This window comes from Amblyomma mixtum, chromosome 8 (assembly GCF_055824585.1).
Source record: "Amblyomma mixtum isolate Tamu chromosome 8, ASM5582458v1, whole genome shotgun sequence".
Classification (NCBI taxonomy): domain Eukaryota; kingdom Metazoa; phylum Arthropoda; class Arachnida; order Ixodida; family Ixodidae; genus Amblyomma; species Amblyomma mixtum.
The window spans coordinates 33217423-33236555 of record NC_143019.1 but is presented as its reverse complement, the minus strand read 5'-3'; the positions used below and the strand labels follow the sequence as shown (position 1 = coordinate 33236555).

General features: G+C 47.2%; 1 protein-coding gene across 1 annotated transcript; it reads right to left on the bottom strand.

The window, feature by feature from the left end:
• Positions 1–3982: 3982 nt before the first annotated feature.
• On the bottom strand, positions 3983–16045 carry LOC149331947 (uncharacterized). Its single transcript, XM_089555608.1, has 6 exons — positions 15859–16045; positions 12519–12687; positions 10444–10573; positions 9179–9324; positions 6873–7005; positions 3983–4335 (listed from the first exon to the last, which is right to left on the bottom strand). Exons 2-6 carry the CDS (start codon positions 12574–12576, stop codon positions 4062–4064), a joined length of 741 nt encoding a protein of 246 aa, XP_089411734.1. The 5' UTR covers positions 12577–12687; positions 15859–16045; the 3' UTR covers positions 3983–4061.
• Between the last annotated feature and the right edge of the window lie 3088 nt (positions 16046–19133).

The window sequence follows — 19133 nt, the reverse complement described above, 5'->3', positions numbered from 1 at the left end:
TGCCACCACTGACCAATTTTGCATGTGGACTGCGTACATCGAAACCGTTTTTTGGGCACGCATCCCAGAGGCTGTGCTACACTGCTATTCACTTGGTAACAGTGGAAACCGTTTTTTTTTTGGTATGCACGTCGCGAGTTTAGGTCGACTGACGGGAAGATTTTTTACTCCAGTTTTTTCGGCAATAAATGCATCTTTTGACTGGACAAACGTAAACATAGGCAAAGAGAGCCAAGGAATCAATTTTTACTGAAAACGATGATCGAATGAAGTTATACTCAGTACCCTTTAAGTGCAGTGAAAACTTAGCCTTTTCTCGTTCCTGCCCTGCAAGCGGCTACACCGATAGAATTTGTTTGTTTTTTTAAATCACTTTCATACGGTAGAATCTGTGTGTGCAAACGTGCAGAATGCATGTATGGTGGCATGCAGACTGAAGACGTCTTCACGCTTTGTTATGATGTCAAGATCAAGAGGATATCCCTTTGGTTTTGATATGCGTTGTACTAGTTCTGTGTATTATTAGGACCGGTGAGACTTTTTAAAGAGGCAAAATAACCGCTGGTCCTTAAGGGTAATGGAGTGGATTCCAAGAGAAGGCAAGCGTAGCACAGGGCAGCAGAAAGTTAGGTGGGCGGATGAGATTAAGAAGTTTGTGGGGATACGGTGGCCACAACTGAGAAAGGACAGGGTTAATTGAAGAACATGCGAGAGGCCTTTGCCCTGCAGTGGGCGTAGTCAGGCTGATGATGATGAAGACTTTTTTGAAGGAGACCCTCGACATGTTTTTGAAAAAGGGTGCAGTATGCATTGCATGCTGAAGGGTACTGCTTCATGAGTCTGTTCAGTGAGAATTTTTTAATGCATTTAGTAGAAGTGGATCTATTGTGAAACAAAATTTACGCCTGCTCCCTGTTTGTTTGCACATTCTCTTTTACTCTTGTGATCTCTAGCGCACACATTGCTAGGCACCTTCCAACCAGCCTCACCCAAAACATCATTGATCTAATCATGTCATTTGTTATTTTCCATTATCTTGCAAGTCAGCCAATTCTAGTCATGGCACATATGCCATGACTATGCTCTGCACATACATGACTACACATACATACATCATCATCATCATCAGCCTGACTACGCCCACTGCAGGGCAAAGGCCTCTCCCATGTCTCTCCAATTAACCCTGTCCTTCGCCAGCTGCGGCCACCATATTCCCGCAAATTTCTTAATCTCATCCGCCCACCTAATTTTCTGCTGCCCCCTGCTACGCTTGCTTCGCTTGGAATCCACTCCATTACCCTTAAGGACCAGCGGTTATCTTGCCTTCGCATTACATGCCCTGCCTAAGCCCACTTCTTCCTCTTGATTTCAACTAGGATATCATTAACGTGCGTTTGTTCTCTCACCCACTCCGCCCGCTTCTGATCTCTTAACGTTACACCTATAATTTTTCTTTCCATAGCTCGCTGCGTTGTCTTTAACTTAAGCTGAACCCACTCCGTTAGCCTCCACGTTTCTGCCCCATAGGCGAGTACCGGTAAGATAAAGCTGTTGTATACTTTTCTCTTGAGGGATATTGGTAAACTGCCATTCATGATCTGAGATAACCTGCCATATGCGCTCCACCCCATTCTTATTCTTCTAGTTATTTCCCTCTCATGATCCGGATCAGCTGTCACTACCTGCCCTAAATAGACATTCTCTTACTACTTCCAGCACCTGGCTACCAATTGCAAACTGCTGTTCCCTTGCTATGCTGTTGAACATTACTTTGGTATTCTGCATGTTAATTTTTAGCCCCACTGTTCTGCTCTGCCTGTCTAATTCATTGATCATGCTTTGCAGTTCATGTCCTGAGTGACTTAGCAAAGCAATTTCATCAGCGAATCGCAAATTTCTTAGGTATTCTCCATTAACTATTATCCCTAACTGTTCCCATTTCAGGCCCCAGAATACCTCCTGTAAACAGGCAGTGAATAGCATAGGCGAGATCGTGTCTCCCTGCCTGACACCTTTCCTTATTGGAATTGTTTTGCTGACCTTATGGAGAGCTATGGTAGCTGTGCAATCGTTATCAATATCTTCCAATATTTTCACATAGCACTCTTCTACACCCTGATACATACATACATATATACATACATACATGACTATGCACATATGCTCGGTGGGTGCACTTTGTTAAATCATTATTTTGAATTTTGTTTTACTGTAGCTTCTGTATTCTCTCTGTCTATTTTGCTGTACTTAAATTTGACTTCGAGTCATAGGGATGAAAAAAGCTCTGGATACTATAGTTTCTTATTCATTGACTGTCTTCCCAGCTCTTGAGACTGGCTGGCGTCGAATGAATTGAATTGACAATTACATTTGTGGCAATTACATATATCACTTTCTTTGCCTCAAGTGATATAAGTTTAATCTGAAATAGTTGCCACCATTAGGCTGCTGAAGCCAAAACAGTGTAAGTGATGAAATTTATAAATTATTTGCCAGTTGCAGAATTGCATGAGGCTATCCGTTTTGTGCTAATCTCTTAAGCATCATTCTAAAAAAAAATGGAGCCCAAATTCTGGTCTGTACTTGCTGCTTTGAAGGGACCCTCAAATGATTTTGGTACTCATATTCTAAGCAAAATATCTGTACAGGTGGTCTTCAATATTAGAGTCGAAGTTAAAAGCACTCTATGGATTATTTAATGTACAAATAATTCTTAAAAATTTCTGCTCGAAACTCATTACGGCAACACCTCACCACATGTTCTTAGCCGCCCCTCCCCCTCTGATGTAGAGCGGGGAATCTGGGCAAGCCTTCTCATTAAGCATGCCCAAGTGATGTGAGTGGGAATTGGAGTGCAGTCCCCACTTGATTTCCTAAATTTTTTCTTTTGCATTGACTTGTATGGAGGGGGAGAGGAAGAGCACTGTTTTTAGTTGACAATACCTTTGGTGTAAATGAAGTTCATAAACACGGAATGCAAACCACGATTAAAAATGATGCTCTCTTCGTCTCCTAGATAAAAATTTTAGTCCTAAAGCAATAACATCACGAGGTCTGACCGGCTCACTGAGTGTGTGAAGCTTGACCTGGAGGGTGCCAAACCGTAAATAAGATATTGCCGCGACTTGGATTCGAACCTGCGGCGTTGCGAGCAGATCAGCGGTCGCTGGCGATGCTGCGGCACACTCTTGTGCTGTGCATTGCATATCGTCGTCTTCATCATCAAATACTACTGTTGAACTAATATACACACTCTCGCGCTGTATATTGCACATCGTCGTCTTATCAACTAATACTAGTATATCGAACTATAGTAGGATACAACTTAAAAAAACAGCAGTTGCTAACAATGGGCCGCGGTCCGCACGTCCTGTATTACTCAGCGGACTACTTTTTTGTCGTGGAGGAATTCTGTGCGCAGAGGCTGAATGTGGGCGGAGCTTCACTGCAGACTTAAGCTGTATCCGACTATAATATCACCCCCAGATGTGCCAGCGACATATAGCAAACCAAAAACATGAGCCAACCTCCTTGGGCTGAACACATGCTTTCACAAGTATGCTCGGTTTAAACACGTTAAAAACCATTACTACTTTTTGCGATACAGTGACGAGTGGTGGAATACCGATCGCTGGCGAGTTTTTCAAATATCGTTTTATGGTCCATTTTATGTAGACTGGATCCAGGGACTGCTCCCCGAGTTTTTTTTTCCCCCGCAGGTTTTGACCGAAAAATCTGATAACTGCAGAAGGTTTCACAACTGCCGTTACCTGCAGCCTAATGACAATATTGGCCGGGGCGAGCCTCAGCCACGAAGAATTGTGTAGAGTCACTGGGCACACCCAACATGTATGTACACCCTGTGGTGACGCATTACAGAGGTCCCCTTGGGAACAGGGTGAAGCCATGGGGTGGAGTAGTAACAGCAAAATGCGTGTTTGGGCCCCTTTAGACAAGTGACACACGTCATCGCAGCAGCGTATTAATTGGGAGTGGATCAAAGTTTATTTTAAGATGGAGTATAAATCGGCGCACTTCGTGTCACCGATCGCTGCAGTGCACTACTGAGTGGCGTCGGCCCGGCTTGCTGGTCTGCGTAGGACGTTTATGGTGTACTCGACGGCGTTGTGGATCTCGGAGGCTCCCTGGTCGAGCGGGGGCAGTTCGGGCAGGGCGGCGCAACTGGCCGAACCTCTGGTGTACGTGCCGCACACCACGCTCAGGGCGTCGCCGAAGATGTGCTCGATCCTATCCATGAGGAACTGCCTGGCCGGCGACGAGCCCTCGCAGCCACCTACCACCGCATCGATGCAGTCAATGACCTCGCCGTAGAAGCTGCGCATGCGGAAAAGGGATTCACCACTTCAAACCTTTTCATATCACTTGGCAGCTGCCGCCATGTTGGAGATCAGGAGCATGCCGAAAACGCGCGCGTTTCAGAACGAAAGCTCTGATTCACTACCAAAGCTGCAAAAGCCGAGGAATCGCTGAAACTTGGACCTTAAATAAATAAATAAAATGCATAGTGGCGCGTCTGCGATTCGAACCGGCGGCGGAGCGGACAGAACAGCTTGGATGGCCACTGCACAATTGAACTATGCTATCGCGGCAGCCGATCACTTCTCGTGTTAAACTCCAACACACACTCGCCCTGTGCATTGCACCTATATAAAAATGGTCTATGGACAGTCTATAGACTTCTTGTTGACTCTATTGACTTCCTATAGATATTGATTTTTGTCTATTCATAGTCTATATATACTGTCTGTAGACAAAAGTCTACTAAAAGTGTATGGCCATAAATCTATAGATTGTCTATCGACTGCCTAGGCATTTGCATTGCCTATAGACTGTTCTCTAATATTTGTCTACAGGCAGTCTATAGACATTATAGACAGAAGTCTATAGACAATCTATAGACTGTCTAAAACTTTTTGTAAGGGGCACATCGCCGTCTTCGTCAACTTCCATCTGCGGCACGACCAGATCAGATCGTAACCTGAGTCAAATATCGTCGCCAGGCGTGCCGACAGCCCAGCAAAGCAAAACCATGAGCAAATCGGGCTAAACACGTGCTTTCGCACTTCTATTCGGTTTGACAAGGTTAAAACCCTACCACTTTTTTTTCTTGCCTGCTTACGCTACGTGCTCTGACCTGTTGCTGGAATATGTGCCCAGTGCTCTGTCGTGGCGGACGGGGCGTCACGTGCTAGGCAGGGCGTCCGTGAATTGCAGAAGAAAACTGGCAGTTTCTTTTCATATTTTCTAAATTTATTATGTTCATAAAGGAAATCGCGCGATGGTCATTGGGGACGTAGGAGTGTAGCCGAGCCTACTTATAACGAACAATCGCAAGTATGAACAGTGACGATGCGACCGTCACGATTTACATTGGGGCTATGGTGCCGAATCTCGGGTAGAACGAACGTTCGGTTGCAGCGAACACGCACATCGACTCGTTTTTCGCGCAGATCCTAAGAAAGGCGTCGATGACGCGTCGATAAGACAAAGTGCTCGAGCTACGGTTAGGGGGTTCCACGTTTGCGCGATTACTGTTGCCCTCCCACTTAAGTTAGAAAATCGTTTTAGCTTCTTAGAAAAAAAGATTAAGTTGAACTTCGTTAAAACGGAGTTTAAGGGGCCCGGCTATTCCTTCGTTATAGCCCGTGTTGAGCGAACTTCCAATAGGAGTCATCATTCCTTCGTTATATCCTCTATTTCGTTATAAACCGTTTCGTTATAACGAGGTTGGACTGTGTTTACTTTTGAATGCTGTGCGTTGTTAATAGTAATTCTTGTTGGAATGAGCGAAGTGAGCAAAAAAAAAGGAGTGCTTAAAATTAAAACAATACGTTTGTACACTAGTGTACCGAAAAGAGGGCTCCTTCTGCTGCGTTTAAATGCAATGGCAACCTCGGTACATGCAGAGCGGTATTTGGCTCCAGCAGATGGTTATTTAGAACTGGCAGTCTGGAAAAGGCTACTAATTAAGTCGTGACTTTAACTGCCAATGCGCCACGTGCAAGAAGCTCCACCCTGATGAAGCACCGGTCGCGAGCTCTATTATTAGCAAAGTCGGCTATCTTGGCTGTTGTACAGTTCAGGTCTTAAAGTCAGGGGGGTCTTGGGTGGTCTCAGACCTTCCATCAGCATTGGCAAGGAAGCTGAGACCCTCCGCGCTGGAATGTATAGACTTCATGAATCCGAAGCAGGTAACCATTGTCTAGTCTTCTTGTCATTGGTGGGCGGAACATTTCTGCTACGTCAGCAGTGCACAGGCTGTTTTTCACTGTGGGCTGTTTTACGTCGGATACCGTACAGCACTGGTAGAGCATGAGGATCGCTTGTTTCAGTTTTGTCTCATAAATTGAGGGAAAAAAATTAGCCGTGGTTTAACCCGGCTGAACCTAGTAAGAGGAGCGAAAGCTCTGGTTAAGGTAAGCGCACGATTTTATACGCGAACGGAGTGTCACGTGATTTCCGGCAGTCGCGAGATTGCCGTCGGCTCCGCGTAAGCAGCTGTGGCGAGGCCTAGCGACTCATGTTATTCAATAGTTCCGAGACGATTGAGCCCCGTCGGCTCAATGCGCACAGCTGTGGCGAGCCACTTGGCATGATGCCAGAGCCAACCGCCCGCTCATCCAGGTTTGAAGGTCAAATTTCAGAGCCACATGACCTTCAGCTTTGTACTGAAGGAGTAGAGCTTTCGCTATAAAACCTTTAAAAAGACTTCTCCCTTTTGTACGATGTGTAAAACAGGGCGCCAGCCGCATTCTCCCTCTTCCTCTTCATTTCCCTCTCCATTTGTGCCCGAATCACTATAGAGAGCCCCCTTCGATGGAGCCAGACTTTAGTCACTAGTTTCCACTCACCAACAGGCGTAGGGAACTGTTTGACTGGGAAGTGCCTTGTCCAGGCTCCTTTTGAGATTCACGTACAGGTTGCGAATGCAAGCGTTGATGGGTAGACCGACCATGTTGGCGCACGGCGCGGACTCCAGGAACACTGTTCGAGAGAACACAAGAACGAAGGAGAGAGTGAGAGCGAATTATGAGAGTTCGATAACTTGCTACTCTTGCTGGAGTTACAATAAGGCTGAATGCCAGCATGAAGTCCTTACTGCGAAGACTACCCTTGTAACCAGCACACCCGACTGTGGTTAGTGGGGTATTCACGTTACATCGTGGGCGCCATTTTGGTGTCCAACGTCCAGCGGTGCATGCCGGACGAATGGGAGAAAAGCCGATTAGAAACGTGCCATAGCCTTTCGCCGGGCTGTACGGACGTCAAAATGGGGGCCACTGTGACTTGAGGGAATAGTTCCTGTATAATAAACATTCATATGCGCATAGTGCACCTTGTGAGCTGAGCTCGGCAATCCCATGATTCTACAACGCGTAACTAGTAGTCCTTCCCGAGATTTTCTTATCTTATGCGATGGCACAGGTGTGCACTCGGGAAGGGGGGGGGGGGAGCGAAGTTGCGGCTAGCGCAATTTCATCATCGTATTCATCAACCTAAGTCGACTACAGGACAAAGGCATCTCCCATATCCCTCCAATTAACCCTGTCCTGTGCCGGCTGTGGATGTCCCTTATCCTCGCTGACATAATAATCTCATCCGCCCACATAACTTTCTGCCACCCCTGCTACGCTAGCTATCTCTTGACGTCCATTGCTTACCTTGCGTTCGCATTACATGCCCTGCCCATGCCCCATATCTCTATGATTTCGACCATGATGTCAAATTCGTGTTTGTTCCCTGACCCAATTTGCTCTCTACCTCTCTCTTAACATTGCACCTGTCATTTCCTTTCCATAGCTCGCTGCGTTGTCCTTCATTTAAGTCCAACCCTTTTCATTAGCCTCCACATTTCTGCCCCATATGTGAATGCCGGCGAGATACAGCTGTTACATACTTTCCTCTCGAGAAATATTGGTAGATTGCTGTCCATGGCCTGAGAGTGCCTGCCAAATTCACTCCACTCGATATTTATTCGTCTACTTAATTCACTTTCGTGGTCCGGATCTGCGGTGCTATCTAACGTAAGTTGGAGTATTTATTCCGTGTTATGTTTGGTATCGAAAGGTTTACCAAACTTTATGTGCTTCTTTATCGCTTCCAATGCTTCGCTGCCTATCGTAAATTGCTGTTCCCTTCCGAGACTGTTGAATAAATACCGCCACTCTTTGCCCATCTAGGTCCTTGGTCATGCTCTGCAATTCGTACCCTGAGTTACTAAACAAGGCGATGTCATCAGATATTCTACACTAAGCACTACAGAGGAAGTCCCAACATCCTCTACGTGGATAAGCCTTAACGCACCCTGCCAGGCTATTACATCGCTGTAGCCGCCTACGAGGATGGCACCATCGGGACCGCAGCCACACTCCACGCCAATAGCATCACGGACGCTGAGGGCGTGGCCATCACCTTATCGCTCATAAACGCTGCACAAGATTCCAACATCACCGAAATCTGCACCGACTCCCAAGCTGCGAGCCGTCAATATCAGCAAAGCATTATCACACCAAACGCCCGACGCATTCTCTCATCACGACAGACGCTTACCCGAGAGACGGCCCTCATATGGGTTCCTGGGCATGCCTCGATCCCCGGTAATCATCGCGTTCATGCGCTGAACGGAGAACTATCCCTCCGGGCCCCGGAAAATCGGACACCCAAACCTATGCAGCAAACCTCGCGGTCTCTACTCACATACTGCCAAATTATCACTCATTGCAAAAACATCCACCACCTCACCGTACACTAGATTCAAAATACATTGTTGCTTAGCAGCAACTGCAGACAAACTGCTACATCTTACCCTACCTCCTTTATCGCTACAACCCTACTTTGACCCTCACACTCTGCTCACCACGTGCTGCGGCTAAGGCCACCCTCATACACTGCGTGTGGGAATGCCCCCAACCCATGGCAGTACCCATCCATACCCAACCTACCTCCTTCCTCACGGGAGGCCGCTCTGCGAGTTCGTCAACCAGCTGGCCAAACATTTTTAGGGGACAGAGGTCTCCATGAAGCACAGACCCGTGGACTCTTGGACAAGTAGGAGCCCACTCTTGAGGAGTTACATTTGTTTTTTGCGTCAAAATAAATTTTTTACTACCACCACCACCAAGTCATTCCAACAATCAGGAGTGCAAGGGGTTCTCACGCTTCTCAAGACGGTTGCCCACGGTGCATATGGCCTCAAAATCTTCCTCCGCGGCTTTTATGGCCACCAGGCAGGTTCCACGCGTCGTGCCATCCAGGCAGTCATCGATGTACTTCAGCGTGCACTCAATCTGCGACGTGTAGTTGCTGGAACGACGGAGGCGACAATGTGGCATTTGATGCGTGCGTACAGCCTAGATCAAAAGTCTTCGTAGACGTGGTCTGCTTTTCAGCCTCATAGCGAAGCCCTAATAGCACCATTGAAGACAATCATCATCTGCATCAGCCTATGCTCAACTCCTCTCGATTTCGGCTATAGATGTCATTAACTGGCGTCTTCTCCTTAACCCACTCTACTCGCTTCCTCTGTCTTATCAGATCACCTAATGACCAAAATGCCTATAAGGCGTGGACGCTTCACGGCTAAAAAGCACACCATATGGCCTGCAAACTTTTGGCAAGGGTCCACATTTTATTGCATGTACAATTTGATTGCACGTATATAGCTTAGTAAAAATGCCGCCACTCTAGCTTTGAGGCTGAAAGCGTGCAACCCAGTCACCATAACGGAGTGTCAGAAATATACAGGCAACGCTGGAGACGCGACGCTGCACGTGGTGCCTTTCTTTCTTTTTTATTTTTTTGAGCGGTGTAATCACTAACCAGCACCACACCCTTTCGCATGAACAAGAATTTTTTTTGTCTTAGATCGCGGTAACAGCGTAACCGAGGCAGAAAAATACAATAGATATCTTTAGCACAGCGCGTGCAGCTATAACTCCGCTTGCAGCCTACCGCAGCCCGCCACTACGTACGCGCTGATTGGTCCAGAAGCTCAAGGCGCGCGGGCGCTCTTCACGGGAACGTGGCGCCATCCGGATTTCCGCAAGGGGATCTGCGCATGCCCAGTGGCGGCTCGCAGCACGCGCTATGACAAAAGTATCTATTATGGTAACGTTACACGTTTGCGGGAGTAGATATGTCATGGAAGAGCGGGGGCTGGGGTGTTGTACTTACGAGTAAGTCTACACCGACGACGGCGACGAAGCTGTGATTTGGCTAAACGCGTCATATACAGCTTTCGCTGTGAAAAGAAAAGCTACTACTTCTAACCTTACAGACACCGTTAAACTCGTGTACGAGGTCTGCAGGTGGTGGCAGTCCAAACGTTGCAGAGACAAGCATAGTTAAACGACACAACTCGATGTTGATCTACATCGGCGCCGAAGCGAAATTATGATCGGAAGGTAGGAGCACTATACTGACTTGCAGGCCTCTTGAAGCATCCGCTGCGTGTCCGGAATGCTGGTGGTGTTGCCGAAGAGAAGGAAGTCGGTACCGCAGGCACGGAGTCTCTCTAAGGTGCAGTTCTGATATTCCTGTGCGCGACACAAAACTGGCGCGAGAGACGGACACATTCAGGCATGAAGGTATACGTATACACACCGAAACATGCAATTTTCTCACTGCACGTGGCAGCAAGTTTCTTCTCTTTTACTCTGTGGCACTCCTGTATTTTGTTTCTTTTTTTTGGCTTCCATGCCAGCCCAAGCAAGGTGGGTAATGAGCATAAAATAAGAATATGTGCTAGCCTACCGCGGCACCGTCATGGTATCGACACGAATGCTTGAAAATTTGCCGTTCGGATAACGCCGCTTGTTAGTGTACCGCTTTGATACGGAACAAGCATACGGCGTGATAGCCTAGAAACATTGGTTTACTAATGGTGTGCGATTCAAAATAGAATAAGAATGGCGGCTACTGACATCATTTCTGCAACGTTCTCAAGATCGCGCTGCTGGAAGGAGTACAAACAGTGCTCAAAATCAGCGGGTCTCAGACCCCTCCCACCAATGCTGGCAAGCGATCTGAGATCCCCGTGCTAGAATGTAGAGGCTGAATTCGTAGCAAGCCCCCATATTTTTTATTCGTCTTGTTTATGAGGGTCGAAACATTTCTTCTCTATCGTTCTAAAATATCGCTGTGGTTTTATTAAGAATCATTGACATGTTTTCTAAAACCCGAGACGGAGAAAAATAGAAAGTTGGCAGCTACACAAAGGCTGCTAGCAAAAGTGAAACCCGTGCCCAGACACGAGTCAGTCCAGATCCGGCCATTGATCGGCTCCAACTTTATGCAACAACGAGCACACTGGCAGACAGTGAGGATCGTTTGTTTCAGGTTTGTGGCATAAACTAAGCAAACCATCACCTTTAAAAATGATATTTTTTTCACTTTCGTATCTAAGGATGTGTACAATGGGATGCCAGACGCTTTCTCTCTCCCTCCCTCTTTATTCTCCTCTCTAGTGTGCTAGAACCACTAGAGACAAATCGTTCTCTCTGAACCCAATTTTAGCGCTTGCTCAAGGAATTAGTCGTTTGTTTTGCGCCTTCTCTTCTGTAAACATTCCGTTACGATGACACCGTAGAGGGTCGGCACAACGTCCACTACGCGGTTTTATGCCTTGAGGAACGTGGGTGCCTCGGTACCTTCTGTCGCAGTCTAGGGTGGAAACTTCGCCGCTCTCGCGTAAAGAATCTACGCTGCGCCTCCACAGTACGATTTTGAATGACAGTATTTTGACTCTTGGGCAATGAGGTCGTCCAAAGCTGCTGTGGTCCAAAGCTGCTGCAGAATGAAATTTTGAATCATTGTTTCCGTATGAACCAACGCACTGTTTGTGACCCAAAATGGCGCCTCCTGGTCAAACAACGGCATCGCTACCCTGGGCAGCGGCACTGGAAACGAGGCACCTAAACATGGAGGTAGGAAAGAACTCAGGAGAGGCCCTCGCTATCCGAGCTGCACGTCAAAAAGTGTGCCGGAAGTCGCGCGCTTTCGCAAGGACTACTGGGAGTCTTTGGCCGACGGCGCAGCCAATGGTAACGCTGGGCGCAGCGGCGTCGTCTGCTACATTGCTGCGCATGCGCGTGCGGGCCGAGAGGCGGCCAAGTAGGAGGGGAGCAGGGGGAACCGGCTTCAAAAAATGCGTCGTAACCGCCTCTCCTGAGTTCTTTCCTTCCTCCATGGGAGAGGTGGCACGTCACATTTTTTGAAGCCGGCTCCCCCTACTCCCTCCCTACTTGTCCGCGTTGCGGCGCGCTTGCGGATGCGCAGCAGGCATTGCAGCAGACGACGCCACTGCGTCCAGTGTTACTATTGGCTGCGCCGTCGGTCTAAGACTCCCAGTAATCCTTGCGAAAGCGCGTGACTTCCGGCGGACTTTTTGGCGCGCGGCTCGCATAGCGAGGGCCCCCCCTGAGTTTTTCCTACTCCATGGACCCAAAGCATAACATTTAGCGCCATCTACACACAATATGAGTAGACGCTAAGCTTACCCGCTGTGTACGTGAGCAGCCCCGCCGCTAGAAGGAGAAGAGAGCGATCCGGGTACATCCTGAGTTCTCGACGGAAGTCTTCGAGGATAAATGGCAGGAATGGTTTGTTTTTGTCGAAGAAGTAACGGTCGGCCGCCGCCTCGCACTGCCCGCTCCGCTGACTTTGACCCTGGGGCAAACAGACATGCAGAATCATGCGCACGTGCATCAGCCACTGCGCGAAGCACGTACATTGACGTGCGTTCATTTCCTAGAGAATTGCTACGGTGCATTGTTAAGACGATCGAGACGGAATTAAACAGCCAGTAGTTGTTCCCGAAACAACATGAATGCCAATGGCAAGCAAAATGAGTTATAGTTCGAGTCCGAATGTTGCCTTAACGGTTTTGGAATTTTAAATGCTGGTTCTTCTGTCTGATTGAGAAGTTGTGTAGGTTGATTGACGTATTAACAGCACTGTGGGCCAAAAACTATGAATTGAGGGGGAATTCGGTATGATCGTCATCATCGTCATCACCAGCTTGACTACGCCCACTGCAGGGCAAATGCATCTCCCAAGTCTATCCAATTAACACTGTCCTCTTCCAGCTGCGGCCACCGTATCCCCGCAAACTTCTTAATCTTACCCACCCACCTAACTTTCTGCCGCCCCCTGCTTCTCTTGGAATCTCTTTCTGCCGCCCCTTGCCTTCTCTTGGATTAAGGACTAGCGTCTATCTTGACTTCGCATTACATGCCCTGGCCAAGCCCATTTCTTCCTCTTGACTTCGACTTGTCATCAAGTCGCGTTTCTTCCCTCATCCACTCTGCCCGCTTCCGGTATCTTAACGTCACACCTACCATTTTTCTTTCCATAGCTCGCTGCGTCCTCTTTAACTTAAGCTGAACCCTATTCGTTAGCCACTAGTTTCTATCTCATAGGTGCGTACTTCGACCAACTGGCGTTCTTTAACGCGCACTAAAATCTCAATATTGGCTTTTCGCCTCCATCAAAATGCATCCGCTCGGGCAGCGATTGAATATTTTACCAAGTATAGGCACCCGAACATCATAGTGCTCAACTAGGCCACCACAACAGGGCGTGTGTTGAGGTCGTACGCACAGACTAAGCTTTAATGCAAAGTTCAGCGATAAAGATTGGAGCTTGAAAGCCTGCCCACCGTCGACTAAACATGAAATGCTCATGGGTTGCATTAAGAGCGTTCGAACCAGGTCCCGTTGTCTGAAAGGATCTATTCCCCATTTCGGATCCGTTTAGTCCTCTGGCATTGGTCTACGTACCACTAGCGTATGCATGCTTACGTACGCTAAACGCAGGCGCATTCGCACTTTTAGTTCAGCGAAAGCTAGCACAGACGCAAAAATAAACTCAGCCTATAGTGGCGCCATCTGGTTGTCAGGACGGGAACGATTACTGTCAACAAGCCGACTCTCCTCTTAAGCCTAGCAGCGGCAGAATCGCCACTCTGAATAAAAAAAATACAAGCAGATTTATCACTCATACGTTTTCTTATAGGCAAGGTGAGACGAAGCGAAACACCAGTGCCCCATTTATGACCAATGAACGGACTGAAAGATGCAGCAACAATGAGAATTCAGTCCAAAGCGAGGGGTCAGGCTTTGAAAAGCGCCGCCATGTTTGTCGCATTGTGGCGGAAATCGATCTGGACCGATCGGGTTCTGCGATGGAGAGCATAAAAATAATGCGCTTTAAACCAGACCGATACAATATTTAAATGATTGTGCAGACTAATAGTTTACTGCGTGCATTAGAGTTTGAGAAAATAATATTTGTCCATGCTTATGTATCATGCACGAAAGTGCGCATTGGCGCCGTTCGAAGCAATGCTAGCAACATTGCGCAACGCTCGAATGCCCTCCAAATCTCGATAGAGTTCCGCGTAGCTCCGTTGACTCGATAGACTATTACATCACATCACATCACATCACATCACATCACATCACATCACATCACATCACATCACTTTATTTCCTTAAAGACCCCCAGTTAGGGGGTATTACATAAGGGGTGGGTACAGATAGAATCAAACTTTATATACAAAGATGTTATTCGTTAAATATGGCGTTAAAGATGGTCATTCAGATTGACCATTTAGCAGCGTTCCATCGCTTTTGAGTCGATAGACTATCGGTTCTAGGGCCTTCGAAACGCCCGTGTGACAAGGCAGCACCAGGACGGTGGGAGGACGGCATACATTACGTCAACAGCAGCTGTCTTAGGGCACGTGGGGGAAACCCGACACGAACGAGACTGGGAAGAAAATGAGATAACGGCAACAGACAGGAACGCGTCAGAGCGCCTTCGTTTCGAGTGCACTATCTTACAGAGAAGACTCGACTAGCTAAAGCGAACTGACGGTAATCTTAAGCAGGTCTATAGATCTGTTCTTACGCGAAATTCAAAGACCTGCATATTACCCGCCTTATTCCAGAATGTTTCCCTCAACCGTATACTTCGACTTTTGTCGGTTACGTTATTACATGATTCACCCGGTTAATACAAGGTTCAGTCAAGCGCTAGACTATATAAAACGGCTATTAACTTCCAGAATTGAAAAAAAAAGCAGTTCGCCATTTAACGATAATTATTCTTAGCGTGCCGTAATTGATGACGTTTAGCAATTTCCTGACTAAATTAAGGAGTTAAACAACAAAATAAGTCCTGCAAAATAGTACCCCTACTTGTGGCTAGGTTTGGCTCCATGACTTGGCTTCAGGTCGTTTTAATACAGAAGCCTAGAAGCCACATGTTTATCCTTGACTTCCTGATATGCAGGTGGGCAGGTAGTTTGCCTGTATTGTCCATAAACTCATTATAACAACACTACTACAGCTGTCCTGCTAAGAGTGCAAAAACACGGAGAGTAAAGGCGGTTGGTGAAATAAGGAGAGTTCAATTGACAACGTAACTATATTATCCAAGCAGCCGCTATGTAAAGCCTCTTTGCCAGAGACGCAGTATACTCCCATTTTTGTAAGGGGGGTTCGAACAGGTTCTTGAAACCAGTATGCCGCCCCTCCCTGTTTTCTCTATTTGGCCACTTGTAATCTATTCTTGCTAATGACGTGAAAATCTGTCGCCATGCGAAGACATTCTCGTCCAGTGAAAGTGCGACCTCCATTGCCGGTGCGTACGTATTTCGTTACGGATCCTCACTGGACATAAATAATGAAAGCGCGGTGGAAAAAGTTGGTAGCCTTTTGAGGAGATCATGTTGAGAAACAACAAATATATTCCTCAGAAAGGTGCAGTTACTTCCATTTCCAACAGACATAATATTCTTACTTTGGGAAAAATAGCAATGCTAGTTCCACTTACCGTTCAGCAAGGAACCTTTTCAGCCAGCTAGCCTCACGTGCAGCTTTTACGCGATGAACAAGATTTCTGCGCCTTAGAGCGAGCGTCTTCAGGGGCGACACGTTTAAGAAAGACGAAAAAGAAATAAAGTAACATAAACAAGCGACGGAGGTCATCTTATCGGAGCCTCAAGTTGAACCGACATGTCTATCGCGCGGAGCACCACTTGTGAAGCAAGTACTTGACCGAGCTCTCCTTCAAATTGTGCATTAGGATGCGAGGTTTCAGTGATATACGAAAAAAAAAAAACAAATATAAAAGCTATGCCAGTGGGAACATGAGACGGTGAGCTTCTAGGAACCTATGCTGTTGTTGAATAGCGGCATTTCTTGAGCGGCGTCTCTGAGTCTAGGCGGGGTTTTGACCGACCCGTTATCGTGGTAGAAGGCAAACACTTGAGACCGCAGGCTGGCGCTGTCAGCAGTGTATACCTTGCTCTAGTCAATCGAAACGTCTTAGAGCGCATAATCTTACTTTTGGATAGGTTGTTGACCGCTAATTCAACACGCGTTAACGCAACGCGCACTGCTGTGAGGTTAGTAGTGGGAAGAACACAAGGCTGTGGAAACGTTTCTCATGATTCAAAAAGGTCCGCCGCGGTGGCTCGGTGGTTCTGGTGCTTGGCTGCTGACCCGAAAGACGCGGGTTCGATCCCGGCCTCGTTGAATTTCGATGGAGGCGAAATTCTAGAGACCCGTGTACTGTGCGATGTCAGTGCACGTTAAAAAACCCCAGGTGGTCGAAATTTCCGGAGCCCTCCACTACGGCGTCTCTCATAGCCTGAGTTGCTTTGGGACGTTAAACCCCATAAATCATAAACCATAAAAGGGCCTGCGCCAATGACTTGTGTATGCGAGCACAATATGCATGCATGTACGCGTGCATGTTCCCAAAAGGCTTAGATACGGCAGCTCTGCACTAAAAAAATTAAGCATTCCGTTCCCTCACACGCGGTGTTCTGGATAAACAGCGCACCTTGTGAAACCGAAAGACATTGCGCTCAAAAACACGAAACGAAAAAAGATACATAACCACGACGAGCGCAATCGTTTTTGCGCCCGTTGTGTCTATATATCTTTCTGGGTCTGTGCTCTTTGCAAGTCGACAACCAACTCGCCCGACAACTCTTGTTGATGCACTTGATCTAAGCACGACATCGGAGTCTGTTAAGATCACCAGAGGCTGTTTTTTTTTTTTCATTCATGCGCGCAGCTTGATTTCTTTATGCGCTGGGTTTTATCAAGGAGGTTACGGCTGTGCAACGTACTACATCTCAAGAATTCTTCAAATTGACTTGCGAAACATTGCCCCCAGAGTAGGAAGATCACATTACTCACTGGGTGTTACAAGTCGCAGTCACCAAACGACGCCCGTTTCACACGGAGACAGACCACTTGCAACTTCGGTCATTCAACAAGTGCGGTTAAATAAGTGCTGTGGCGCCCTGTAGCAATGCGACTGCGAGAAATTTCACGCTCGGAACTCTGCTGGCCTCTGCTCTGGCCTCGTGAACGGACAGATGCAGTTTTGCCTGCTTGATTACGATCCGTCATCAACGAATGAAATGCGCTGATGCGAGCGTGTGCGTCCTGTGTCAAATTTAGCTGCGTTGCGAATCCTGCATCGTTCGGAAGTTGCTAGCTCAAAAACAACCCCGTACTAAGAACGCTTTTACAGCTCCTCTTTGAAAAGATCGTGACCGGAGAAAAAGTAGTACAAAAAAAAAGAATCAGATTGCAGGATGTTCAACAGACTTAATAGCCTGCGCTGGGTTTACAGCGTTTCGATCGTTTACGATTGTATACGAGTGCGATTAATGTGAAAGGAGGCTCTTTGTTCGCTCTCACGATGGTAATTTTACTTAGGCGTCGAACTTCATTTTAAAAGAACTATGGGGCTGAACAATGCCTTCTTTATGCTTTTCAGTGCCCCTCTGAAGGAGAGGACAACAGGCAGCCGTTATCGGCGCTAGTACAGAAGTCTGCCGTTAGGCTGCGCTGCTTTCACCTTACGGCTCCGTCGTTATCTTCTGTATCCGAATATTTAACACTCTCTGCACCGAGCGATCGTTGCGATTGATTATTTTTCTTCTTTTTCTTCTATTTCGATGTCCAGTTTAGGGACGTTTTGTTCATTTTATTTTTATAATTTATTTATTCATAAATACTGCGATCTTTTTACGAGGCCTTATCTCAGGGGTGTGTACACACGAAATGAAAGCGACTGATGTCGCAAATAATCAAGTGTTTTTAAACATTCTGCCTAGAAATCAATTGCAGCAATCGCAGAATTAATACGCAGTAATAAAACCACAGTGCAGGAAACTTGGAAACACGTGCAGTGAAGTTCCATCTTTAGTACCCAAAAGTAACTATTTTTCCTATCGAGGCTACACAGCACACCAGTCAGTCATGACGACTGGCCCCACGTGTGCTTAGCATTGTGTCTGTACTATTATTGCATTAGTGTGGCGACTATATCTGTTGAAAGCCGGTATAGGAATGTATATACCGACGTTGCGGCACTTGTCTCGCTCTCCAGCAGCTGCATTATTTTCACAGTTTCATTACTTGACATCCAACGAAGAACCGTGGTTATACAAAAATCCGTGGTTTCGACACAATGGATAAAGCATTGCCCTTTTTCCGCTGTTTCCGAAGATTTTGTAACTACCGACCCCGAGGCCCGCAGCCGCCCGCGCGCGTCCACCACCGCTAGCCATAGCTAGCACTGACGCGGAAACGATCTTCTCGGATTCCAAATTGGCCGTCCGTAGTTTTGCGGGGGGGGGGGGGGGGGCAGAATCTCGAATGCGGCACAGCAAATACTGAAACTGACCAGGGAACCTTACAAGGAAATTGAGGTTATATGGGTGCCGGCTCACTCGGGGAATCTGGGAAACGAGGCGGCCCACAACATGGCTCGAGGTTTCGTCAACCGAGTCGGTGGGTCGTCCGTATCCATGGATTACTCCAAGGAGGCGCTGGCATCTTTTCATGATATTACAACTCATTACAAATTGGAAAGAGACAAATTTCCACCACCTCACAAAACGTTTGATAAGGCACTAGAGACCACCTGGAGAAGACTCCAAACGAGGTCCTTTCTTACCCCCTATCTATTATCAAAAATGTACCCGGATGACTATATCCCCGAGTGCAGGTTCTGTGGCGAAACAGCCACGTATGACCACATACTATGGCAATGTAAAGAAGAACCTCCACCGGAGTATCTAG

Coding starts and splice junctions, on each gene's coding strand:
- LOC149331947 (XM_089555608.1), bottom strand. CDS start 12,576: ATGTACCCGGATCGCTCTCTTCTCCTTCTAGCGGCGGGGCTGCTCACG. Junction 10,574..12,518: donor GCTGCTCACGTACACAGCGG/GTAAGCTTAGCG, acceptor CTCTCGCGCCAG/TTTTGTGTCGCGCACAGGAA. Junction 9,325..10,443: donor ATGCTTCAAGAGGCCTGCAA/GTCAGTATAGTG, acceptor CCGTCGTTCCAG/CAACTACACGTCGCAGATTG.